Source organism: Lichenostomus cassidix, unplaced genomic scaffold, assembly GCF_008360975.1.
Source record: "Lichenostomus cassidix isolate B80296 unplaced genomic scaffold, HeHo_3.0 HiC_scaffold_44, whole genome shotgun sequence".
NCBI classification, from domain to species: domain Eukaryota; kingdom Metazoa; phylum Chordata; class Aves; order Passeriformes; family Meliphagidae; genus Lichenostomus; species Lichenostomus cassidix.
Window position 1 is genome coordinate 573,990 of NW_028148053.1, and position 27,099 is coordinate 601,088.

A 27,099-nucleotide genomic window follows, 5' to 3' on the forward strand; every position below is an offset into this window, starting at 1 on the left:
CGTGCACAGCAGGGTCCCCTGTCCCCCCAGGTCCCCCCTGACCCCCAGTGCCACAGCCTCCCCCAGAGGATGTTCCACCAGATCGAGCCCCAGAGCCTGACATGGGGACAGGGGGGACAGGGCCCTGGAAGTGGGACAGGGGGACAGGGACCCCCTGGCAGCGTCCCCGTGTCCCCCAGGAGGAGAGCCTGGCCCAGGGCTGCTTCACCCTCTTACCAATGAGGGCTTGAGAGCACTTAAAAAATCCCCAGCAAGGCATCATCAAAAACCAGATTTAATGTCAAGCGACAGCACAACAAAGTTCCTTCGCAAGAGTCACTCTGCTCTGGACTGGACAGTTCAGGCACACCAGGGGAAAAAAGCAACAACAAAACCAAGCAAATCCAGGCAATCAAACCAGAAATTAACTGAGAACTGTCCTTGTGTGTGTGTGTGTGTGTGTGTGTGACAAAAGGACAGTGAGGGCAAGGATAAAAGGAATATGGCCTAAAAGCTTAACAGCCCTCAAACTTAACAGAACTTAACTTCTACCTTAACCTTGACTTATACCTTAAACTCAACAACTTAGCAGAAGAAAAACCCTCTGCAGCATTTCACTTAGCTCATACCTGAGGACTGAACCTTACTTACAGGCCTAACTCACTCAGATATCCAAAGCACTTCAACACCTCCCAGAGCAGCATTTCTCCCCCATTTGCAGAGCACAGGCACACGTGTGTGCACACAGACAGAAAGAGGCAGTGCCAGGCAGCTGTCAGAAATTGCCCTGGAGGCCAGGGAAATGCTCACTGCGGATGCTTTTGCATCTCTCCAGCAGGCGAAGGGTTGAGCCTCGAGCAGTGGGGGGATCGGCCCAGGGTCCCTCGTTGTTCAGGGATGCCCCGAGTGCAGCAAACGGGAGAGTTCCCGGCTCAGAGAGGCCCCACTCAGAGGGAGCTCACTGCTCCAGGAGAGCTCCAAGGGGCTCATTTTGGAGCCCTGTTCATAGGGCCCCAAGAGATGGGCTTTAGTGACAGCAATGTTTCATCCTGGCTGCACTTGGCATCAACAGCTTTCTTTGACACTGTGAGAACGGGGATGTTGTGCCATTGAGGGGAGAAAAACAGTTCCCAAGGCTGATCCTAAAGCAACCAGGAGCTGGTTGGACAGCAGCAGTGGCTGGGAGCAGACAGTGTTTGTGATCAGCTGCAGAGGAGCTGAGCCCAGGGGCTGTTGGCCAAGGCTGAGGCCTAACGAGCATTTCTCAGATCGCAGGGCAGCCTGAGAAAGAGAGGGAGGAATGCACCACCCCAGGGCCCCATGGAATTGAGGAGACCATGGTGACACTGTGGGGCCTTGTGGGACCGAGGGACCATTGTGACACTGCTGAGCCTCATGCAATGATGGAGACCACTGTGACATTGCAGGGCCTCATGATACCCAGGGGACCATAGTGACTGTGTGTGGCTCCATGGAACCAAGGGACCATTGTGACACTGCAGGGCTGGTGGAACCAAGAGGCAATTTGACACTGCTGGGCCTCATAGAAGCAAAGGGGCCATTGTGACCCTACAGCACCTCATCAAACCAAGAGGCCACTGGGACACTGCGGGGCCTTATAGAACCAAGAGTCCATTGTGACACTGCGGAGCCACAGGAGACCTTTGTGACACTGTGAGACCCCATGGAGCCAAAGGTCCATTGTGACATTGCAAGGCCTCATGGAACCATGGAGAGAATATGAAGAAATGTCACAGCCTCATGGAACCAAGGGGACATTGTGACAGTGCAGGGCCCTGTAGAACTAGTGAGACCATTGTGACACTATGAGGTTCCATGGAACCAAGGGGCCATTGTGACATTACAGGGGCCATAAAATCAAGGGAACATGGCACAGGTCTGGCTGGTTTGGTCTCCCAGGGGCCACCTGACTTCTCCAGCCAACCATGACATGTTGAGAGTCTCTTCTCATCTGCCACTGAAACACTGGGGCTCTCTGCTTTCCTTCCTGTGAAAAAGAACTGTCCTTCTCCTCCAGGTACCCATGGCCAGAATTGGGATTTCGCCACCACATTTCCTTCTATCCAGGGATTGTTCCCATAGGAATATTGTCTTGTACTCAGAGTCCATAAACAACTGTCATTCCTTTCACAGGTCTTGTTGAGAGGGTTGTTTGGAGCCTTACACCTGCACTCACCATTCCACAGCCCACATCCCACTGCTCCCAGGAGAGCCACAAGCATCCTGTGAGGCCACAGAGCCCCATTCTCAGGCCATGGGAGTCAGGGCTTGGCTGTCCTGCTTGGCACAGCCCAGGCAGGGCTTTCACAGCCACATTCCACAGTTCATTTCCCACCTGGACCCAGTGGTGCCTCTGTGTTCTGCTTTCCCAGCCCCAGGCATGCTCTCCTTGTCTGCTCATTCCCCGCACAGTCTCTTGGCAGGGATGACCTCAGTGGGGGCTGCTGACATTCACAGCAACTTAGACGTTGCTGCTGAATTTTACTTCTCCAGAGGCTTCAGATCTTCAGGAATTCAGTGCTCCAGGGCTCATTGATTTTCAAAACAGCTTAACAAGTCAAGCTTTTGGGAACAATATGATTTAAGTTTTCAATCCTTCTGTGATTAATTAGGCAGATTTCTCAAGTGTATTCAAAGTAAATATATTTTTAAAAACAGTGGGAAAAGACTTTTTAGGTTTTGTTTAGGGTTTTTTTCCTGTTGATACAATATGTGCAATTCCCAATTGATATTGAATCCAAGTATCTCCTAATACAGTCTGAATAGATAAGAAATTCCTTGTCTGCTCCTGGCCTTGCTGTCAACTCCGGCAGCAGCTCCGTGGCCCCTTTGTGCCCCGCTGCCCCAGCCATGGTGCCACAGCCCCCTGTGCAGCCCAGCCCAGGCCAGGAGCATTCCGGGTGGGAACAGCCCCTGTGCCGTGGTGCCCACAGCAGCCCCTGGGGCTCTGTGCCCCCATGGCCTCCCTGCTGGGCAGCCTCTCCAAGCTCCTGCACAGCCCGTGGCACCTGTGGCCCTTCCCAGCCAGCCCTGCCCCAGGCTCTGCCGGGCTCGGGGCCAGCAGAGAGGCCAGGCAGGGCTGGCCATTGCCGGGAAGAGGCCCTGAGCCCCACAGCAGGATGGAGCTGGGGCACAGCCAAACTCACCCACAAACCTGGGCTGAGCAGCCAGGGCTGGCAACGGCTGGGGACAGAGGCTGCGGCTGACAAATGTCCTGGGCCCCTCCCTGCTCTGTCCGTGCCACCAAGGGCACAGAGCAGCCTCCTCTCTCGGCCACTAGCCTGTTTTCCAGCCCTTCCCCAGGCCCTGGCTCTGCCCCACAAGCCCTGGGTTCAGTCCTGCCCCTGCACGCTCACACAGGCTGAGATGGACACTGATGGGTTTCTCTCCCAGCTTCTCTCAGCCCAGCCCAGCTCCCTCCAAGCTCTCCCAGCTGCCCTGAGCTCTCTGCAGCACCAAGGGGCTCTCCCCAGCACAGCCCAGCCAGCTCTGACCCCACAGCCCTGCTCAGGCCAGGCTGCTCTGGGCAGTGGCCCCACGGCCTCAGCCACTCTTGGTATAGGAGGGGCTAGAATTTATTTATTTAGGAGAACTAGAAGCTGGATAATAATATTTTTTGAACTGATTTAGAAGGCCCGAGATTGGATAATGATCTACTAAGATTTGCTTTCTGAAGACAATGTATTATTCACTTAATGATTTTGTGCCTACCTCGTATCAGGGAAGATGTAGAGAAGAGAGCCAAATAATTGAGAAAAACTACTGAGTGTGACCGAACATCCTGCTCTCAGGCCCCAGAACTGGTACAAGTTAGTTCTAAGACTTGGACTTGGACCAAGAACCAAGGGAGCATGTGGAAGGAAACAGGGTGAAGAGTTCATCCTGAGGAAGACTACTAACTTCATCTTCGGGTCCCTCGCCCACAATTAATCTGTGACGCTGTGCTTCCACTAACATATTTAAATGAACTTTGAACTCATTATAATACTAATCGGGGATAGGTAATGAATATGTATAGGGGCATTGTGTAACTTTCTGCATGTGTAACCTGTAACCTAATATAAACCTAGTGAAGTGCTGCTGACGGGGTGCATGCCTTTGGAGGGGCTACCCCTCATGCACCCCAGCTGGAATAAACACATTCCTACCTCATAACTTTCTCAGTTGTGGAGTCAGTCTGCGCCACACCAGCACCTGGAGGGACCTCTAGCCCCAGGAACACGGAGCAAACTGAAACCACAACTCTGCAAATGCTGCATGTGCCCAAAGGAATTGCAAAGAAAGTTGGGGTGTGGAAAACAAATGACAATTTATTTACAGAAGAGCAGCAACAACAACAAGCTGCAGAACGTATTTACAATATAAGAATCTTTATAACAACAGCAATCTATAGAACGTATTTACAGTAAAACGTTTTATCTTAAAGGAGAAATCTAATCAACATATTTACAAAAGTTCATAACAAGAACAAACAGAACATATGGAAAGGATGGTGTGTCCATCATCTCCATCAGTCCTGTAAGAAAAGGAAGCAGCATGGTCACTCCAGCCCAGCCCTGAGGGCTGTTCCCTGTGCCCCCAGGCTGGCACACACTGGCACAGTGGCACTCTGCTGCCAGCACTGACCCTGGCTGGGGCTGGGAGACATGCCTCAGGCACCGGGATGGGGCTGGTGTGGCCCAAAGCAAGCGCAGGGCAGGCTAGGGGGTGTGGTGCTTGTGCCACCAGAATCCAGGGTCTCCCCGGGCACTGTGTCCTGAGCAGGGCCACCCAGCCCAGCCACAGCCTGGCGGCAGGGGACCCACTGTGCCTGTGGGCAGGGCATGAGGAGCACCTGCCTGTCCTGCTGCTGGGCCTTCATTCTCATCCAAGGCCCATTGGCTCCTCCTCATCCTCCTCATCCACCTCCATGGCTTCATCTTCCTCCATCACGTCCACCTCCATCTCCTCCACATATTCTTCCATATCCACCTCCATCTCTTCTTCGATATCCTCCTCATCCACCTCCATCATGTCCTTAATATCCATTACCATGTCCACCTCCATGGCCTCCTCAGCATCTCTGGCAGGCCACATCAGGTAGCTCAAGCTCACGGTGGGGTCCCTGTCCCACACCATCCCCACAGGGCCCCAGCCCTCGCGGGCAGTCAGGGGTGCCCAGCTCCATGGAATGGCACTGTACCTCCACTGGGACAGGAGAGCACATCTTGCCAGGATTGGTGGTGATATCCAGGCAGCAGGATGAACTCAGGACTGATGGCAGTATTTGGGAGCAGCTGAATAGGGTGCAGGGTGGTCTCCTAGGTGGCTCCTAGCTGGCTCCAGGGTCAGTGTTGTGCTCAACAGCAGGAGCTGGAGGCTGCACCTGCAACATGGGCTGTGACATCACAATTCTGGGAGCTGGGATGTCACAGGAGTTCCAGGGCGACTGCACTGGGGGCTCAAGATCGTAGAATGTCCAAATCCTCAAATGGTTTGGCTTTGACAGAACCCTTAAGATGATTTCACTCCAACCTGAGCGACCTCCCACCAGACTGGGATGCTCAGGACCACATCTAAGCTGGCCTTGGATGTTTCCAGGCCTGGGGCATCCACAGCCTCTCTGCCTGTACAGCCTGTGCCATTGCCCACTACACTCACAAGAAATAATATTTTCCTAACATCAAATCCATTCCTACTCTCAGTTTGAACCCATCCCCTTGTCCAGTCACTACAGCTCCCAACAAGGAGTTGTTCTCCTGCTTCCCTGTAGTCCCTTCACACACTGCAAAAGTGCTGGGAGGTCTCCACACAACCTTCTCAGGTGTCCAGGCTCAACAGCTCCAACTTTCTCAGCCTGTCTTCACATAGCAGGTGCTCCAGTCCCCTCAGCAATTTCATGGGCTCCTCTGGACTTGCTCCATCAGTTCCCTGTCCTTCTCCTGTTGGGGACCCCAGAGCTGGAGGCAGCCCTGCAGCTGGGGTGTCCTGTGAGGGGAGAAGAGAGGCAGGATGTCCTCACTGCCCTGCTGCCCACGCTGTGGGATGAACCTGGCACATGTGCGGGGGGTTCTGGGCTGCCACTGCCCAGGGTGGGCTCCTGTTGGGATGCAGATGTGAGGCTGGTGTCCAGCTGTTGTTCTCTTGGCTGCACAGGAACATCACAGCCCTGTCTCGTCACCAGGCATCCATGGCTTCAAAAGTCCATAACACAGGTCACACACCAACTCCAGCCCCACTGCTTTTGCTGCAGCCTCACAGTTCAATCATCAATGTGCTGTGAAACTGCTCAGTGTCATTCTGTTACTCCAATGGATACACAAATGTTTGCCTTGTGATGACAACAAATCTTTTTTTCTAGTTATGCTCTCGTGTTGGTGGTAGTAACACAGAGTTATTTCAATTCATTACACTTGTTCAGAGAGCAGAGTGAGTTAGGACTTACTTTGTATGGAGACACAAGAAAGTAGCAATGATCTGGTGAGGTATGGATTTACTCACATCTAAATTTGCCTCTTCCTGATACAGAAATCAGCCACTCAATTACCCACACTCCCATTTCAAGCCCTTTTGCTGGCAAAAGTATTACCTGCAAATACACGGAAGTGTTCTGAAATCTATTCTCCAGGTGTCCCCAGGTGAGGAGGCCCAGCAGAGCCACAGCCTTGGCTCTATGTGAAACGAGGGCAGAGAGCAGCCGTGTCCCCTGAGCAACCGCGGCAGGGGGAGCACAAATCCACGGCAAGAGGGGGAAGAAAAATCTCCATTTGCACTGTAGCCCAGAGCACCCCAGACACTGCTGAGCACCTGGGAGCATCTCCCTGCCCTGGCACATAACCAGCGACCTCCCCTGGGGACATCTGTGTGTGGAAAATCACACTGCCAAAGGCCAGTGTCCACAAGGGAGCAAAAGGAGTCCTGCAAAAATCCACTTCATTTGTATAAAGGGAAAGAGCTCGCTCTGCCATTCCCCTGCGTGGGCTCTCTCAAGTTTCTGGAGGGTGCAGCCCCAGCCCCGGCAGCCGCAGCCCCAGCATGCCACAGCCCTGCTGCTGCCAGCATCGCACCCCACCGGGACTCTGTGCCACCAGCCAACACTGACCATACAGCCACCTCCAGGCACCGATGGCACCTGTCCAGCACAGCCTGCACTGCCCCATCCAGGAGTCACCCGAGTCAGGGACAGGGTCCAGTGGCTGCTGTCAGCAGCAGGAAATCAGGCAGCGCCAGGATCACCTCCCTTGGCTTTAGTCTCTTGAACAATGGCACGGTGCAATGTAATGCGGGAGAGGAGCAAAGCCCAGAGCCGTTGGAGGCTCCAAGCCTTAAACATCAGCCCCTGCAGCTCCAACAGCTGCTCCCCACATCCTGGCTCCAGCAATTCCCAAGTGATTTAGGGCGGGCTAGAATTTACTAATTTAGGGGAACTAGAAGCTGGATAATAATAATTATGTTTTTTAGCTGATTCAGAAGGCCAGAGATTGGATAATGATTACAAAGATTTGCTTGCTGAAGACAATGTATTATTCGCTTAATGATTTTGTGCCTACCTAGTATTGGGGAGGATATTGAGGAGAAAGCCAAATAATTGAGAAAAACTACTGAGTGTGACCGAACATCCTGCTCTCAGGCCCCAGAACTGGTACAAGTTAGTACTAAGACCAAGAACCAAGGGAGCATGTGCAAGGGAACAGGGTGAAGAGCTCATCCTGAGGAAGACTACTAACTTCATCTTCAGGACCCTCGCCCACAATTAATCTGTGACACTGTGCTTGCGTGAACATATTTAAATGAACTTTGAACTCGTTATAATACTAATCGGGGATAGGTAATGAATATGTATAGGGGCATTGTGTATCTTTCTGCATATGTAACCTGTAACCTAATATAAACCTAGTGAAGTGCTGCTGACGGGGTGCATGCCTTTGGAGGGGCTACCCCCCATGCACCCCAGCTGGAATAAACACATACCTACTTCAGAACTATTTGAGTTGTGGAGTCAATCCGCACCTCACAAGGCTGTCATGGAAACTTGGAAGTGACTACAGCTTAATCCCACTGCGAGAAGGAAGAGAATCTTCTCAGTGAGATGCCATCCAGCCAGATTTAGAAGTAGAACACTAATAAATAATTCAAACATCTAATGGTAACAATAATACAAGAAATTAATCCCCAAATCCCAACACAAAGCACCACACCAAAAGGATGAACCCCCTTTTTCTTTATTGTCTCAAGGCTCATGAGAAATAATCCTTTTATATAATACCCAAAAACCCACTCAGGAACAAGTTCCCCCTCCCTTCATCACCCCCAACCTTTGACTGTCTCCTTCCAGACCCTGCCCCACCCTCCCAATCCGCACCCAAACCCATCGCACCCCTCCTGGACATCAAGACCCCCTTCGCAAGCCCTATTTCCACCATTCCACCCCTCCAATTCCCATCCCGCCCATCCTGCCCTGCCCAATGCCCATCTCACCTCTCCGGAACAGCATCCCACTTTGCCCAATCCCCTTCCAATGTCATCCCACCCTGAGGGGCTGTGGAATTGAGTCATTTTGGGCAGCGATTGACCCACTATGGGGTGAGATTGAGTACTTTTCAGTGGAATCGAGTGGTTTTGAGGTACTGCATGAACCCTCTTGGCTTTTCAAATACAAAATGGTGAAAGAAACTGTACCAAATACCCCTGAAGCATCAAATCATCCAGAATAGCTCCCAAACACAAAAGACCCCTCCCAAATAGCAGTAAAACCATGAGGTTTTAGGTAATAAGGCTGGAGCAGAAGACAAAGCTCTTCCTGCAGTCGGGGCTTGTGTAGGGCTTCTCTTACTGGTGGCTCCGTTGGTGTTTGGTCAAGTGAGAGCTCTGGGTGAAGCTCTTCCCACACTCAGGACACTCATAGGGTCTCTCCCCGGTGTGGATGCGCCGGTGCCTGACGAGGTCAGAGTTTTGCTTGAAGCCCTTCCCGCAGTCAGGGCAGCGGAAAGGCCTCTCCTCTGTGTGAATCCGCTCATGGAGGAGGAGACTGGTTGAGGTCTGAAACCTCTTCCCACATGCGGGACACTCGTAGGGCCTCTCCCCAGTGTGGATCCTCTGGTGGCGGATCAGGTTAGAGCTCGTGCTGACGCTCTTCCCACATTCCCCACACTCATAGGGCCTCTCCCCAGTATGGATCCTCTGGTGGACGATCAGGCTGGACATGTGAATGAATCTCTTCCCACATTCCCCACACTCATAGGGCCTCTCCCCAGAGTGGATCCTCTGGTGGATGATCAGGAAAGAGCTGTTTCTGAAGCTCTTCCCACATTCCCCACACTCATAAGGCCTCTCCCCAATGTGGATCCTCCGGTGGGCGATCAGGTGGGATCTCTGGATGAAACTCATCCTACATTCCCCACACTCATAGGGCCGTTCCCCTGTGTGGATCCTCTGGTGGACAATCAGGGAAGAGCTGTCTCTGAAGCTCTTTCCACATTCCCCACACTCATAGGGCCTCTCCCCAGTGTGGATCCTCTGGTGGATGATCAGGTAGGAGCTCTGACGGAATGTCTTCCCACATTCCCCACACTCATAGGGCCTCTCCCCAGAGTGGATCCTCTGGTGGATGATCAGGGAAGAGCTGTTTCTGAAGCTCTTCCCACATTCCCCACACTCATAAGGCCTCTCCCCAGTGTGGATCCTCTGGTGGGCGATCAGGTGGGATCTCTGGATGAAACTCATCCTACATTCCCCACACTCATAGGGCCGTTCCCCTGTGTGGATCATCTGGTGGCGGATCAGGTTAGAGCTTGTCCTGAAGCTCTTCCCACATTCCAAGCACTTATAGGTCTTCTCCCTAGTGTGAAGCTGCTCATGGGCCACCTGCTCATAGCTCTGGCTCGATTGCTGGCCAATTTCCTGGCACAGGGTGGGTCTTTGCTCCTCACAGCACCCTGGGCTCGGTTTGGAGCCTCTCCTCGTGTGGGATCTCCGGGGCTTTTCCTCCCCATTGGACTCCTGCACCATGGAGCCATTCAAATTGGCCACTTCCATGAGGTCCTGCAGGGAGGATTTGTCCTCTATGGTGTCCATTCCCAGCTCATTGCCTGGAGGAGGAAACACAAGGAGAGGATTTAGGATTTTCCTCCACACCAGAGGGAAGGGGAAGGAGATCCCCCCAATCCATTCTTGGCATGATATTGTCAGCAGCAGGGCTGTCCTGCAGCTGGGGGTGATGCTGGGCTGGGAGATGGAGGAGAAGAGAGGGGGAAAAGGGGCAGTGACTTCCTTCTCACCTGCCTGGCTGTCCTGGGGCATCTTCCTCTTCCTTACTGCCTTCTCCTCCATCCAGCCAAGGTTTGACAATGGGAAATCCTGGTTTGGGGGAAAAAACAAGGTGTGAGCACATTGGATTTGAAGGTCCCCCTGCTCGAGTCCCTTTCTAGAAGTCCCTGGGCATCTGGTGTCCATAAAAACATCCAAAACTCCAAGATTAAAAAAAAAACCAAACAAAAAAAAACCCCAAAAACAATCCCAGGAGTTCCCTTCTCTGGTCTTTCCACTTTGGAATTCTGGGGGTCCCTCCTATCCTGGCTGCTGGGGGTTCTGCATGTATTGGCTTTCCCACATCTAGATGGTTCCCACCCTCCCTGGGCTGTTGGGGGTCCTGGGAATCCCCAAATTTCTCCCTCTCCAGTCTCCCTACTTTGGGGTCATGCTGGTTCCTCTCCTCCAGGGTCCCCTCACTTAGGGATGCCAAGGGCTTTTGGGGTTTCCATGGGTCACTTCTCCCCTAAGTGCTTCCAGGCTTTTGAATTTTCCAGATGTCCTGGCATTACCCCCCTCGCTGGGTTCCCCGCTTCGGGGTCCTTAGGGTCACAGGGTTCCCTCTCTCCAGACTCCCCCTCCTCCAGACTGCCAGCAGTCCCCTGGTCCTGGTATTGTCCTCTCCACCCTCCCCACTCTGAGGATCCTGAGGTTCATCCCTTCTGGTTCTCCCCGGGGGTCCCACAGCCCCCTGGCTCCGGGCTGGAGGTGGTGGTGCCTGATTTGGGAAACCCAACCCTCACTGCAGGGGGGCTCCCTGCATCCCCCTGCCCATCGCTTGGGCTGTGCCTGCAGCCACCACCAGGACACCCAGAAACACCTCCAAGGGACACCCCAAGAGCTCCAAGGGATGTATTTGGTCCAGCTTGGAAGTCCTTCATGTTCCAAACAATCCAGCCAAAAGCACTGTGCTCATTTAAAAGTAAATTAGCAGTAGAAATGAACCCCACTCAACTGACCCAACAGACGTTGAGGCTCAGAGTTACAACTCATTGAAGAGATTACAATAAATACGATAGAGAGAAAACCGTGTTTAACTCACAAAGACTGAGTACAACCTGGCTCCCTGTTGGTCAGAGCAATGGTCGAGATCCTACCAAGTGGTGGTCACAGTCCTGTTGAAGTTGTAGTCCTGTAGAAGTTCTACTCCACCTCTGGTCCCGTTGAGTGGAAGTGGTGTCCCAAGGCCTCAGAGCCAGATTTTATATGCTCAGGTTCAGGTGGGAATGCTCTGTACCTCCCTCTGGGCAGGGAGTTTCACAATGGAATGATGTTATCCTGTGAGTCATGGGATATTTGGGGAGTCCTTGATGGTCTCAGTCGTTGTTGCTGCCCATTGTGCTGATGCCATTGAGTCCACGATGGCCCATTAGCAGAGATGAGCCCTCAGGCTGGGTGGGACTGTGCTGGTGCTTCCCTGGAGGGAGTTATCTCAGCTGAGTCGTTGGTGTGAAGAAAAGGAAACAATGTCCTGCCTCACAGGGTTTGCCTCCCCTTCCTTATCTCATTTACCACCCAGCTGGTAGCTTGATGGGTCAGGGTTGCACTGGGCAGCTCTTGCAAACGACCTGTCATCAACAGCTCATCAGAAATGACCTAATGGGAGTAGAATGCCCAGTTTGGTTATCACCCACAGAGTGCCAAACTGGCACCGTGCTCCTGTAACCGGGACAGGTTGGCAGTGAGATATTTGAAACATACCTCAAAATCTTTTTTAAAAGGGTGCTGAGGTCAGTAAGATGGATCCATGCCACCAGCAAATTTAGAAAGTAAATACTGACATCTCTTTTTCAAAAAATCAGTTACTTCTTATCCAAAGTTACAGAAGAATTTTCACTACACATATAGGTTTTGTCTTTATCTTTCACATTTTATCTAGGTTTTTCCTTTTCTTTTTCCTTTTCTTTTCTTATAAGACAAAAATTAATGTTCATTTCTCCTGGTTCCCATGTGGAGCAGCTCCCTTCCCTCTGGCTGAGCTGCTCAGGCAGAGCCTGGCAGCTCCTGGCCCCTGCAGGGCTGAGGCTTTCCCCTGTTGCTGTGCACAGACTGATGGAGCAGCAGTGCTGAACATGGGGACACCCAGAGGAACCAGAAGAGCTGCCTTTGTCCACCTGCAGCTTCAAGGACCAAACTCTGAGCAGACATGGCTGGAAGAGACTGGCAGGCTCCCTGTTTGCTGTGCTGCCCCACTTGTGAGGGGCTCAGCTTTGTGTGAGCTACAGTGAGAACAAGGGGCAGCTCCCTCCCAGCCCTGCAGCCAAGGGACCCCTCTGGCCCCTGGGGCTTGGGGCACTGTCAGCACCTGCTGCTTCAGCCACTGCTTCTGCTGGCATTGAGAGCAACAACCAGGTTGTGGCTGATTCCGAGGGAGCAGCAGCAGGGCCTGGAGCTGATCCCTGAGTCTGGGGCAGGGCTGGACAAATGACCCCACAGCAGCAGCAGCAGCAGGAAATGGATGTGACTTTGAGCACAGCCCCTGCCACTCTTGCCTCCTGTTTGCAGTGGTGTCACAGCAGCCTGAGGCACCTGGGAGCCCTCAGTGCCAGCAGGGACTTGAGATGGCAGGCCCTGGGCTCCTGGAGGTTGTGCAAGGAACGGAGCTGGGCACTCCCTGTCCATATGGAGCTTGCAGATGGAAAAGGCTGCTGTGCCCAGGCAGCTCCAAGGGCAGAGAAATGAGGCTCTCGAGCACTTGATCTGGGCCAGTTCCACAGTCCTGGGCAGCAGGCAGCAGCAGAGGGGGAACAGAGGGCACAGCAAGAGGGACAAAAGCAGTCAAGTGCAGAGACTGGAGAGAGCCACACCTGGCAGAAGGAACAGCTGCTTCCCTGCACTCTTGAAGAAAGCTCTTGGCTGTTTCAGAGCACTGAAAGGCATGAAGGGCAGAGAGGAGGCAACACCAAACAATGCTCCTGTTTTCACACCCTCCCCTCTCAGTGTCCAGAAGGAATTGGATGAACTGTATTCTTCTCTCTGAGTCATCTCCTTCAGCATGAGCAGCTTAGCACCAGGAGCTAAAGGAGCTGAAGCCTTAGGCCTCAAGAGCTGACCAAGAGGGAACTTTCTGAGCAAATTAATGCTGCTAACATGGACCAGGCTGAATCCAGCAGATAAACTCCTGGAATTACAGAATTCTGTCTGTTGGAAGAGACCTCTGAGTTCATCAAGCCCAGCCGTTCCCCCAGCACTGTCAGCCCAGCACTAAACCACATCCCTGAAGTGCCAAGGCCTGAACAAGAGGCCTGACTGAGGCCTGAACAACAGGCCCTGAGCCAAAGGTGACCTCTCCATCAACCTTCCAACCAAAGAATATCTTTTATCCACTCATTAACAAAATGTTAATGATCATTAGCACTGTGATAGATTTATCTGTCACCAAATCTGCGGGAAAAAATACAAAAACCCTTCAACCACATTTTAATGTTGGAGAGTCAAGGCATTACTTTATTATCTGGCCAGGATTTTGTTCTGGCCTGGATGTACCACAGAAATCATCTCATCCACACATAGCCCGGCTGTGCAGAGAGAATCATTCCAGGAAAAATGGCATTTACTCAATTTCTCAGATATTTTGTACAGTAAAAATACATAGGAAAGCATTGGGTCAGTGTTCATTGGTCTAAAGTTGAGCAAACTGCCAATATTCAGTCTCTCATTGAATCTGAATCTCTTTGCCTCTGATGCTAATTAGATTCTTCATTCTTCAGTTTTTCTTATCAGTCGTTTTTCTGGGCCAGGATGTTTTTAGCTCTGCTGGAGGTGGCATCTGTGGTAGCCGTTTGTGATAGCCACCATGTCCTGCTGATAACCACAATGTCCTGGCAGATGTTCTGTTAATAGTCCTTATCTTTCTGGTATCTTCGGGGTCACTCCCAATCTGTTGATATGCTGAGTTCACCAGACCTCATCTGGTAGAACAATGCCCTGAAAGAAACCTAAAATTCCTCTTCCCAGGATAAAGACAAACAAAGCTTTTGACTAAAGTTATACAAAATTTTTAACCTGATATATTTTCCAACACAGGGACACTCAGGACAGTATTCCCTGTCCCCACCTGTGCATGGCACCTCCCACACACCAACAGTGCCCTCCTGCCCACAGCATTGCTCTTGAAGCACGGAATTGACTCCACAACTCAGATAGTTATGAAGTAGGTATGTGTTTATTCCAGCTGGGGTGCATGGGGGGTAGCCCCTCCAAAGACATGCACACCCTCAGCGGCACTTCACTAAGTTTATATTAGGTTACAGATTACATATGCATAAAGTTAGACAAAGCCCCTATACATATTCATTACCTATTCCCACTTCGTATTATAATGAGTTCAAAGTTCATTTAAATATGCTCGCGCAAGCGCAGTGTCTCAGATTAATTGTGGGGAAGGGTCCCGATGATTAATTATGACAGGTGCGCATGCTCCCTTGGTCCTTGGTCCTAGTCCAAGCCTGAGAACCAACTCGTACCGGTCCTGGGGTCCAAGGGTGGGATGCTCGGTTACACTTGGTGCTTTCTCTCAATTACTTGGCTCTCCTCTTTTATCCTCCCCGATACCAGGTAGGCACAAATTCACCAAGAAAATAATAAATGGATCGCAGCTGGCATATCTTAGTAAATCATTATCCAATCTCTGGCTCTCTAAATCAGTTTAAAAATATTATTATTACTATTATCCAGCCTCTAGCTCTTTTACATTAGTAATTTCTATTTTACCCTAAATCACTCTGCTCAGCTCCCTCTCCTTCCCTCATCATCTCCCTGTGCTGCACATGTTCCTCCTGAGAGGAGCCTTGTCCCTGTCAGCGCTCACAGAGCCCATCCCACCCTCTGTGCACTCGCCCAGCCCTACAGAAACCTGCCTGTCTGCAGGGCCCTGCCTGGGGGAGGCTCTGTGTGCAGGTGGGCAAGGGCAGCTGGCAAGAGCCCTGCTGGGCTCTGCAAAGGTGCTGCTGCTGCTGTCCATGGGCTGAGCAGTGGCTGAAGGCCCTTGAGGAGGCTCCCAGCAGACACACTGAGCACCCAAAGGTACAGAGCCGGAGTTGCACTAAATGCTCAAACATTACTCCTTTTCTACTTCTCTCATTCCCCAACCTCCCCATCCTGCTCCAAGTAGGAAATTGAAGCAGTCTCAGGAAAGCTCCTTATCTTCACAGTAATCCCTGGATCACCTTCTTTGGGAAGTGTCCTCCAGAGCTGTCCCCAGGCTGACCTGGAGCTGGCAGCAGCCCTGACCCACACAGCACCTCTCAGCAGCAGCACCTGCCCTGCTCAGGGTCACTCCTTCCCCCAGAGCTTCTGGAAGAACATTCTCCAGCAGAAATTCTGGCCATAACGTCCTTAGGAGCTCAGGGTGTTTCTCCTGCAGCTCCTTGTTGGTCTCCTCTTCCCATGCTGGGTCTCCTGCACCACAGAACTCTGCCAGCTGCAGCTTTACAAACGTCACATCAAGGTCTGGATGTTCCTGAACAATTTGCTCGAGGTCCTTGGGGGCTGCATCCAATGCGTTCTTCTTGTCTTCCCCCTTTGCATGGAGCCAGTGGATCTGCTGGCCCCTGGCCAGGGCCTGGCAGAGCAGGTGGAACCTGGGTCCTGCTGCAGGAGCTGGGGAGCTCCAGGACTCGCTCTGGCCGCTGGGGCAGCCACAACACAAGCCGTTGCCAGCCAGGAGCCGAAGGCTCCGTGTGGCTCTGCAGGACCTTGTCCCTGGGGCTCGTCTGGATCAGCGCGGGCAGCTGGGCTGCACTTGGCTCCGTTTGTGTCCCTGCTTCCCCTGGGACAGCAGCTGCCCAGCGCCCAGGGGACAGCAATGGCACCGGGGCAGTTTGGGGTGAGGTTCAGTGTCTGTGCCTGGCATAAATCCCAAATCCTTCCCGAAGGAGCAGAGAGTGCTGACAGAGCACAGGATGCTCTGCTGAGCACGGGATGGACCAAGGGTGATGGCAGACAAAGCCAGGAGGGGAATCCCAAAGAACAGGAGGAAGAAGAGCAGGAGAATAAACCAGCAGGAGAGGAGGAGGAGGGACAGAGAAGGAGGATGAAGAGCAGGTGGGGAGGAGGGATGGAAGACGGGAAGCGGGAGGAAGAGGAGGGATAGAGAAGGAGCAGCACGAGAAGCACGGGAAGGAATCACCACGTGCGTCTATTGTTCTCTGTGTCTGCAACCCTCGGCCCGGGAGCATCGCCCCCCCCGGGGCATCCCGCAGGTGAGCAGGCAGGGTGAGCTGAGCCAAATATTTTGGGCAGTGCCCAGGGTTCTTTTTGGGAGGTTGGGGGGATTTTTGGACCTTGTAGTGTTGCAAAACTATGAATAAAAACTTTAGTAGTAGTCATGCTAAGGCTTGGAGGGATCAGTAGGCCTGAGTGTAAACACTGTTGTGTAGCGAAGTTGCCAGTAGCGATCAAAAGGATCAATAGAGCATACTGATGAGGGGAGAAAGACTTGACTAAGGAATGTAGCTATAGAACAGTTTGTTTATTTAAGTAATCTGCTAAGTGGAGTGTGTGACTTATCTAATAGGGTGTAGTAGATTAATGATGATAAAGAATGTTCAGTTAACGAAAAACAAAGTCACAATGTAATCATAAATCAGGTAGATGTGTCTAGAAATCAAATTCATTAAGATGAAGCAATTTGGAAAGAAAACATATATATACTCAGTGATTTTGTAAAAGGTTGGGGCTCTGACTTTTGGACGCGAGTCCCAGGTCCCCAGGGCCCTCAATAAAGCACCGCATAAAATAACTTCGGTTGTTTTGTGTTTCCTCGGTTCGGGCAACAGTTTTCTGGCGACCGCGGCAGGACTCCGAAGGTGGCTGGGGCGGTTCACGTCCTGATCTACTCCACGCCGGCACCGGGTGATTCTCAGGGAGTCATCGGTTCGTGCCCGACCCCCGCGCCTGTCGGACAACTGCAGGAGGTAAGCCCGTAAGGTGCTTTATTAGTTTAATACTGGGTACCTGCCCATAAGACGAGGCGGCGAACCTCGCAGGGTTGGGTTATAGACGTCTTGGGGATGCCTAGGCGCTGACCATAAGACGAAGCAAAAGCTACGCAGGTTCAGCACTTGCCCCTCGCGGCGACGAGAAGTGGCAAGTTGGTTGGTTTGGTTGCTGTCCTCTTTCTATACTTGGTGCTGTTGATATCTGTATTCTCTGCATGTTACCTGTTATTCTCTGCATGTTACTTTCTGTTTTGCTATGATGCCTTTTAAAACCTTTAAAGCATTGGTGCAAGCTAATGGTAAAGTACCGGGGAACACCCCATTAGGATGCTTGCTGGGAAGATGGAAAAGTGCTGGGTTTTACCAAGACTTAAGCAAAGGAAAAATGATAGATTTTTGTAATCATGTGTGGCCTCTCTATGCTTCTGAGGGGGGACCGGAATGGCCTGTCAATGGTACTGTTGATGAGAACATAATTAATTCATTGATGTATTATCTAAGGGATAATGAGAAATGGGATGAGGTACCTTATTTGGATTTGTTCCGTTATTTGGGGTCTAAAACAGAATGGCAAAAGGAGTGTGGTATGCTATTGTTGCAAGCAGGGACTGATGAAAATGAATGTATTGGGTGCAAAGCGCGTGAAACCTGTGTGAAATGTGCAGTACGGTTTTCTAGTCAAGGTGAAGATTTATCTTTAATGGTTGCCCCCCCTTGTCCTGTTCCCTCTGCTGCGCCGTGCAGAAGTGGGGAGGGAGACATAGATGATACTGATACTGATGAGGATGAGACTAATGAGGAAAATAATATACAATCCCCGGAAGGACTTGGAGTAAGTCATACCTCAGTCACCCTCCGTCCCCAAACTCCTTCCCCAAGCTCCCGAAGCATACAAAGAACCCCCATAGCGGCACGGACTAGACAGGGAAGGCGGAATCAAGAGGAACCCCGAATGATAGCCCCCTTAAGGGACGCCATGGGCCCCCGTGGTGAGAAAGTTATTATTAAAGTACCTTTTTCTCCAGGGGATTTGGTGATTTGGAAACAATCAGCTGGGAGTTATCGGGAGGACCCTGAACGGGTGGCCAGGGTGGTGAAGATGATAATTAAAACTCAGAATCCGGATTGGAATGATTTACAAGTGTTATTAGATACATTAATGGATTCTACAGAAAAAGAGATGGTCTTACGAGCAACCAAAGAACGAGCTAGGGAACAACTCCGGTTACGATTGATAATGGGGGAAACAATAGATCAATTGGTCCCTGGGGATGATCCAGAGTGGGATCCAAATGAGTTAGAAGGTTTACAGAGGTTAAAAAGGTATCAGGAATTATTGATTGAAGGCGTCCGGACTGGGATGCCTAAAACCCTAAATTGGTCTAAGCTATACTCAATAAAACAAGAAAAGAATGAATCCCCTTCAGCATTTTTAGAGAGACTTAAAGAGGCAGCACGGCGTTTCACTAGTTTGGATGTGGAGAAGGAAGAAGGTCAGTTACAATTGGCATTGTTGTTTATGGGACAGTCACAAGAGGATATTAGGAAAAAGTTGCAGAAATTAGAAGGGGAAGACACACGACGCTTAGATAAGCTGTTAGAGGTAGCTTGGAAAGTTTATAATAATAGAGAAAAGGAAACGGCTAAACGACAACAAGCCGGAATTCTTGCAGTAATTCAGCAGTCTGCGGTTCGGGGGGGGTTAAGGGGCCGGGGAAGGGGAGGAAGGGGAATTGGACAGGGAAGGGGAGGATTCGCTCGGGGGAGAGGAGGATTTTTAGTTGCAGGGATGAGCCAGGGTAGACAGGAACAGTTGGGTCCTAATCAGTGTGCATTTTGTCGTCAATTCGGACACTGGAAGAACGAGTGCCCTGTACGAAATGGGATAGGGATGAGTAATGTAGGGTTGATGGGAGGTTTCCCCGTACTGCCGGTAGATGGTGCCCAGACACAAGCACAGGCAATGATGTTAGGAAACTATAGGGATCAAAGCAGACTAGACCGGGATCTGAAGGTGATAATAGAAATAGGCGGACAGGAGCAGGAATTTATGGTTGATACAGGGGCTACTCACTCAGTTTTAAATAAACGGTTGGGACCCATAAGTGACACAACTATACAGGTAATAGGAGCTACAGGACAATTGGAGGAAAGGCCTTTTCTACAACCCCTTAATTTAAAATTCGGAGGAAAGGAACTGGATCATCAGTTTTTGTATATGCCAAACTGCCCTCAGCCTCTGTTTGGACGGGATTTGCTGTCTCTATTAAATGCTAAAATTATATTTGAACAGGGTCGAGTTAAATTGGAAATTCCGGATGAAGAAATCGGGAAAATATTTGCAATAAAGGAAATGGACCCGGCACCGATCCCAACAGAGATTGAACATGCAGTGGTACCCTGGGTTTGGGAGGCGGGAACTCCGGGAAAATCAAAGGTTGCCCAGCCGGTGGTAGTTGAGCTAAAAGAAGGAGCTAAACCGGTTAGGATAAAACAGTATCCCATTAAAGCAGAGGCTTGGCAGGGAGTAGCTCCGCTGATAGCACAGTTTACAGTGCAAGGATTATTAAAGGAATGTGAATCAGAGTATAATACTCCTATATTCCCGGTGAAGAAACCAAATGGTAAGTATAGATTAGTTCAAGATTTAAGGGCTGTAAACGAGATAGTTAAAGACATTCACCCGGTGGTTGCCAACCCTTACACATTGTTAACATCTGTATCGGAACGATTTAAATGGTTCACTGTGATTGATTTAAAGGATGCCTTCTTCTGCATCCCACTGGCAATAGAGAGCATGAAGTATTTTGCCTTTGAATGGGAAGAACCAATGACAGGAAGGAAGAAACAGCTCACCTGGACCAGACTGCCTCAAGGATTCAAAAACAGCCCTACCATCTTTGGTAATCAATTGGCAAAGGAATTAGAAGAATGGAAAATGACTCAGGTGAGAGAATCTCCATATTCTTATGTAGTATTGCAGTATGTAGATGATATTCTTTTGGCCACAGAAGACAAGAAGGTATGCCTCCGATTAACTGTTGCATTATTGAATATGTTGGGGCAAGCAGGATACAAGGTATCCAAGGAAAAAGTACAACTGGTCAGAGAAAGTGTCCTGTACCTAGGATGTGAGCTAACACAAGGCCTCAGACGTTTGGGGGTTAACAGAATTGAAGCTATATGCTCCATTCCACTCCCTAGAAATCACCAGGAGTTAAGATCCTTTCTGGGAATGGTTGGATGGTGCAGGCTATGGATTCCGAATTTTGGCCTGATAGCAAAACCCCTATATGAGGCTCTAAAAGAATCCCAATTGAAATGGAATCCAAACAGGGAGAAGGCGTTCCAGGATTTGAAACAAGCATTAAAAGAAGCCCCGGCCTGGGGGTTGCCAGATTTAAACAAAGACTTTCAATTATATGTGAATGAAAGGCAGAAACTAGCATTGGGAGTTCTAACCCAGAAGTTGGGATCCTGGAAGAGGCCTGTGGGATATTTCTCCAAACAACTGGACACTGTAAGTACCGGTTGGCCGTCTTGCTTGTGGGCCGTTGCGGCTACGGTACTTCTCATTCAGGAAGCCAGGAAACTTACCATGGGAAAAAGAATGACGGTGTATGTTCCCCACATGGTACTAGCTGTCTTGGAGCAAAAGGGGGGTCATTGGCTATCTTCCAGTAGAATGCTGCAGTATCAAGCTATTCTAAGAGAACAAGATGACATAGAACTCCAAACGACTAATCATATTAATCCAGCAGAGTTTCTCCACAGTGAGATGGAAGAACATGAGCTCTCCCATGACTGTGTGGAAGTGATTGAACAAGTTTATTCGAGCCGACCAGATTTGAAGGATGAACCCCTGGATGCTCCAGACTGGGAATTATTTACCGATGGTTCCAGTTTTATGGAAAACGGTACCAGGTATGCGGGATATTCAGTGGTTACAGTTACTCGAGTTGTGGAGGCACAAGCCTTGCCACCAGGTACGTCAGCCCAAAAGGCTGAGATCATTGGACTCACTCGAGCCCTGATATTGAGCACTGGGAAAACGGTAAATATTTGGACTGATTCCAAGTATGCCTTTGGTGTGGTGCATGTTCACGGAGCACTATGGAAAGAAAGAGGACTTCTTAAGTCCCAAGGGGCTGTAATAAAACATCGCACAGAAGTGTTAGCATTGTTGGATGCTGTACACCGACCAGAGCGAGTGGCCGTTATGCATGTCCGGGGACATCGGAATGAAGAAGGAAAAATCTACCAAGGTAATCATTTAGCAGATGTAACTGCAAAGCAGGCAGCTCATCAAGTATGGACTCAGATGGCTCTCATACCAACTAAGGTAAACCCTGTTACACCTTATATGCAACAAGCTCCAAAGTATTCACAGGATGATGAGAAACTAGCCATGTTATTGAAAGCTCGGAAAGGAGCAACAGGATGGTACATAACCAATACAGGACAAGTAGTTGTTCCCATACAGATAATGAAAGCCATCCTCATAGCTGAACATAACAAAAGTCATTGGGGAGCAGAAGCATTGGTAAAATTTTTGAAGAATGAAATAATTTCCAATCAGATGTTAACGTTGGCAAAACGGGTGAATGCAATGTGCCCAGTTTGTTTAAAGAATAATCCTATTGTCAGGAAACAGATTCAGATGGGAAAATTACAAGTAGGACCAGAACCAGGAGATTATTGGCAGGTGGATTTTTCAGAATTACCCAAAGCACAAGGGTATAAATATATCCTGGTGTGTGTGTGTACCTTTTCAGGGTGGCCAGAGGCCTTTCCATGTAGGACTAATCAGGCAAAAGAAGTAGTGAAAACTCTCTTGAAAGAGATAATACCCAGATTTGGAGTACCTTTGGGGTTGTCATCAGATAGGGGTCCTCACTTCATTGCTAATATTGTGCAGGATGTAGCACGGATGTTAGATATTGCTTGGAATCTCCATACTCCTTGGAGACCGCAATCTAGTGGGCAAGTAGAAAGAATGAATCAAACTTTAAAGGGCCAAATTAAGAAAATCTGTCAAGAAGCCAAAATACAATGGCCTCAGGCTTTGCCACTTGCTCTCCTCCGAATTAGAATTAAGCCAAGGGAAAGGTTAGGCGTGAGCCCCTATGAGATACTATATGGAAAACCTTACCATGCAACTATTTTAAAAGGAGACCCGCATGTGGTAGGGGATCAGGCAGTATATAATTATGTTGTTTCTCTGCATAGAGTTCTCAGTGCCTTGCGTGGAACCCTGCAGTGGAACAGACCTCTTCCACTGGAAAATCCTGTGCATGATGTTCAACCAGGAGACCAAGTATACGTGAAGAACTGGTTCACAGACCCACTGAGAGAATCATGGGACGGCCCGTATCAGGTGATACTAACAACATTCACAGCAATCAAAGTGGCTGGAATCGACTCTTGGATACATTACACGCGAGTCAAGAAGATGCCAACTCAGTGGGAATCCCAAGTCGTGTCCCCCACGCGATTGATTTTACGAGCAAAATGAAAATTGTGATTGCTGTATTTCTGGTTATGCTAAAAATATTACCCGTTGATGAACATGTACTTGTCACTGTTTCAGATCCTGTAATCGGAGCAATGGAAGGAATGACTGTAAACTTGACTTGTGAAATCACTGATGACCAGGGAGCTGGAGTCAATGAGATAAGTACATATTGGAAAAAAGAGCAAACACTCACTAATGTTATCAATAGTACATTTTGGGATAAGGACACACAAAGAGGCAATACCACATTACAGCTTACCAACGTTAGCATGGAAAGTGCTGGGATATATACATGTCTGGTAAAAATTAGGTGGAGTTTTGATTATAAACGAATCGCACTAGGGGTTATGACATGGCAAAGCAACTCGGCAATAAAAGTCTCACCTTACCAAGCATCAGTTGACATGTGGGATGGTCCACCCTCAAAAATAAATTGCTCATTCACAGCCCAACATGAATGTAGCAGCATGTTCACGGTTACTTGGTGGAAATTAGCTAGACAGATAATGTGGGAAAGGCCGGAAGGAAAGAGTGACCTGCAGGCAGGAAGCGATAGTGGAATTGGATGGTTAAATGATACTCAGGCACGTGTAGGGAAAAATGAGGGATTATATCTCTGTGTGATAAGCTGTGGTTGTATGATGGGGTACGGGAAGAGAGAAGTACAAGGAAAAAGTCATCTAATGGATGGGTTAAGACCTACCCATGGAATTTACCAGGCGGTCCGTGGTACTTCTGTAGTTTTAGTTTGCCAACCAGAGCGTGGAATTGTTTTCTCTGAGTTCGGATGGTGGTTTAAGAAAGGAAATGTCCAGGAAGGGGGGAAATACCAATTAGAGAAGCGATCAGGAGGCATGTTAACTTTAGTGATACAGGATGTTCAACCAGAGGATGAAGGGACATATTGGTGTTGGATTGCCCAAGATGCATGGTGGACACACGCTGTGACTTTGGTATCCCTTACTAGGGCACGAATAAATAAAAGAAGAATTAGAGATGTTGAAATTGGAAATAAAACCTGGGTTTTTCACCATAACCCAGAACAAGAAAACTTAATTGTAGGTTTAATTCGAGACTTTGGAGAAATGCAGAATGTTTCTAAAATCACTGCTTGTTTACCTCTGCCTCGAGCAGCGGAGAACCAATTCCATGGGGAATAGTTCCCGTCACTGATTTGCCTGAGGCATATGTAAATGTAACTTGGAGCTGTAGATTGGTTCCTAATGAGTACTATGACTGGAAAGAGGGTTGTATGTTGGTCCAGAGGGTTACTGAACACCAATGCAGGCAGATGCCAGGATATTATGCATGGCTGACAACATCAAGAGGTAATAAGGGTGTTGTTTCAGGGCCTGTTTCAGAACCGTGTAACAAAGTGACTCTCAAGGAACAAAAGATTAGAGAGGAAGAAGTCTGTCAAAATGTTACCCAGACCCAGTCTTTAGAAGACGAATGGGGAACAATTTGGGGACCAAGCCTTTTAGAAACATATAGCTACTTAGGACAAGTTAATTGGTGCATACAATGGACAGGAAGTAAAAACCAGACTTACACTGAGGTAATGAACCTCCAGACTACCAGACGGGAGAAGAGGGACCAAAAAGACATTTGGAATTGTACCCAAGTAATCACATGTGACACACCACAAGATAAAATAGGGCTCGTACCAGTAAGAGTCTTGCTAAAATGAGGATGTGAATGTCGAGGATACAACCACACAATTACAGACCAAATTCAAGGAGATAAAAATGGGAAGAGAAACATCAGTTGTAAATCTACTACTATCAGAAGTCCAGGAAACCTAGTTTGGGTTATGGGGCATGGAAAGTGGACCACCCATATGCCAATAGATGGGCCTGTCACACAAATTACTTTAGGAATTCCGACCTTATGTCCGTTTTGGAAACAGTCTAATTTGACTCGACAATCAGCTAGGACTAAACGAGACGTGGATGATGAAAACGAATGGCATGAGCCAACCAGTGGAGTTAAATTCGGGTGGGCTTTGGAATCCTTGTTTGCACCTGTAGCTTCATATCGGAACAGGGATATGCTCTATAAACTAATGGGGCAGACTGAAAGATTGGCAGCAGCCACTAAGAAAGGATTTAAAGATTTCAATATTCAGTTACAGGCTACCACAAGAATGACATTACAAAATAGAATGGCTCTTGACATGCTCTTACTGAAGGAACATGGAGTGTGTGGATATTTGAGCCAGAGAATTGATCATTGTTGCATCCATATCCCAAATGTAACTATTGATGTGGAAAAGGACATTTCACAATTAGAACAAATAGAAGACAAAACAAAAGATCTCGAAAGGGAAGCAGAACATAATTGGATTGGAGAAGTGTTTAGCTCTTTAGGACTCCAGGTGTCTGGATGGATATCATCGGTGATTCAGTATGCGATAATGTTTTTGATTTTGATTCTAATTATTTTTGGAGTTTATAAATGTATTTTAGGAACCATTGGAAGGGAGCGCCTACATACCCGAAGGCTGATCAATGCAATGACCAGGAATGCAACGTCTTCCACACCTCCTCCAGCAAATAGAGAAGAAAGACTTTAAGATTTGAGCATCCTTGCAACTTGGAAATTGAAGAATGCTCAAAAGGGGGGACTTGTTGCAAAACTATGAATAAAAACTTTAGTAGTAGTCATGCTAAGGCTTGGAGGGATCAGTAGGCCTGAGTGTAAACACTGTTGTGTAGCGAAGTTGCCAGTAGCGATCAAAAGGATCAATAGAGCATACTGATGAGGGGAGAAAGACTTGTCTAAGGAATGTAGCTATAGAACAGTTTGTTTATTTAAGTAATCTGCTAAGTGGAGTGTGTGACTTATCTAATAGGGTGTAGTAGATTAATGATGATAAAGAATGTTCAGTTAACGAAAAACAAAGTCACAATGTAATCATAAATCAGGTAGATGTGTCTAGAAATCAAATTCGTTAAGATGAAGCAATTTGGAAAGAAAACATATATATACTCAGTGATTTGTAGCAGGTTTGGGGGCTCTGACTTTGGACATTAGTCCTCAGGTCCCCAGGGCCCTCAATAAAGCACCGCATAAAATAACTTCGGTTGTTTTGTGTTTCCTCGGTTCGGGCAACACCCCTGTCTGTTGTTGTGATGCTCTTCAGTGCCCATCTTGGGCACAGGAGCATCCACAGGAGGGACTTTCACAGCCACCTTCCCTACCCAGGCAGCAATGTCTTGCCCCAGCCCAGCAGCCCTGATGTGTTTCCCTCTGTGCTGCCAATTGTCCTTTTCCCATCATTCCAGCCACCCCCACAGAGCAATTCCCACCATCCATGAGTCACAGCAGAGGTGCAGCACTGGCCATTTCTCTCACTCAGAGCTCTGTGTATGTTCCCAGTATTGCAGTGACTACAGCAAAAGGACACACCACAATGGGACATTTCCTGGTCAAATACAGACATAAAGAGTAGAAAACTGTCTGTGACTTGGGTTTTGGCCTCAAAGCTGCTGTGGTTTGCAGGGAGCTGCAGCGTGGCACAGCACACTGGGAGCTCTGGCTTGGGAGAAGGTGTTGGTGCCAGCTGGGCCAGGGAGCTGCAGGGTGTGGGGAATGAATCCCTCCTGGCCTCCTGCCCTAGGGTGACACTGTGGGGCCTCATGGAATCAAGGGGACCATTGTGACACTGTGGAACCCCATGGAACCAAGTGGCCATTGTGGCACTTTGTGGCTCCATGGACCCAAGGGAGCTTTGTGACATGATGGAACCTCATGCAACCAAGGAGACCATTGTGACACTATGGGGGCCTTTGGAACTGATCCTGAAATCAGCCAGACAAACTTACACAGCTTGAGTATTAGAAAGCAGCCATTCTTTATTGCAGCGCTGGTCACTCAGAGGTCATTTCCTCAAATCAAGTGCTCCGAGCATCAGGTGAACAGAGTTTTTATCACACACACTGATTACATATTCATGATCTATCCCTGCTTACTTTGTGTATATGTATTACTTTATTTATTTATTTTCTGTTCTGTTCTACTGTCCTTGATAAGAGTAAATGTTGTTGTGTTCCACTGTCATTTTTACGTGAGTAAAATGCTCTTCTGTTCTATTCTCCTGTCCTCATCAAGTCCCCCCTTTTCTTGAGACTAAGTTCCTGATGGGAACTGCTCTCTAGATGTATATTTCCTTTTATAGCCTAAGGCGTTACAACAGCTACAACACCCAATCATGGTGCAAACTAAAACCACACAGCAGTTATTATGGTGAGGATTATAAACAGATGTTTTAACCAAGTGTAGCTGGGTACCCATGAAGTAAGTTTGGTCAAGATTTCTTCAGATCTCCAGGAGGTACCATCTTGAGCTGTGCAT

General features: G+C 49.0%; 2 protein-coding genes across 2 annotated transcripts in view; one reads left to right on the plus strand and one right to left on the minus strand.

Annotated features, from left to right (window-relative positions):
- LOC146420171 (uncharacterized) overlaps nucleotides 1-27,099 on the plus strand; it is a 482,891-nt gene that overhangs the window by 224,920 nt on the left and 230,872 nt on the right. The gene's annotated exons all lie outside the window — the stretch shown is intronic.
- On the minus strand, nucleotides 8,809-11,456 carry LOC146420185 (uncharacterized). The gene is made up of 3 exons (XM_085048566.1): nucleotides 11,346-11,456; nucleotides 10,257-10,335; nucleotides 8,809-10,067 (listed from the first exon to the last, which is right to left on the minus strand). The coding sequence occupies exons 2-3, from the start codon at nucleotides 10,306-10,308 to the stop codon at nucleotides 8,809-8,811; spliced, it is 1,311 nt and encodes a 436-aa protein (XP_084904692.1). The 5' UTR covers nucleotides 10,309-10,335; nucleotides 11,346-11,456.

Coding starts and splice junctions, on each gene's coding strand:
- LOC146420185 (XM_085048566.1), bottom strand. CDS start 10,308: ATGGAGGAGAAGGCAGTAAGGAAGAGGAAGATGCCCCAGGACAGCCAG. Junction 10,068..10,256: donor GCCCCAGGACAGCCAGGCAG/GTGAGAAGGAAG, acceptor TTCCTCCTCCAG/GCAATGAGCTGGGAATGGAC.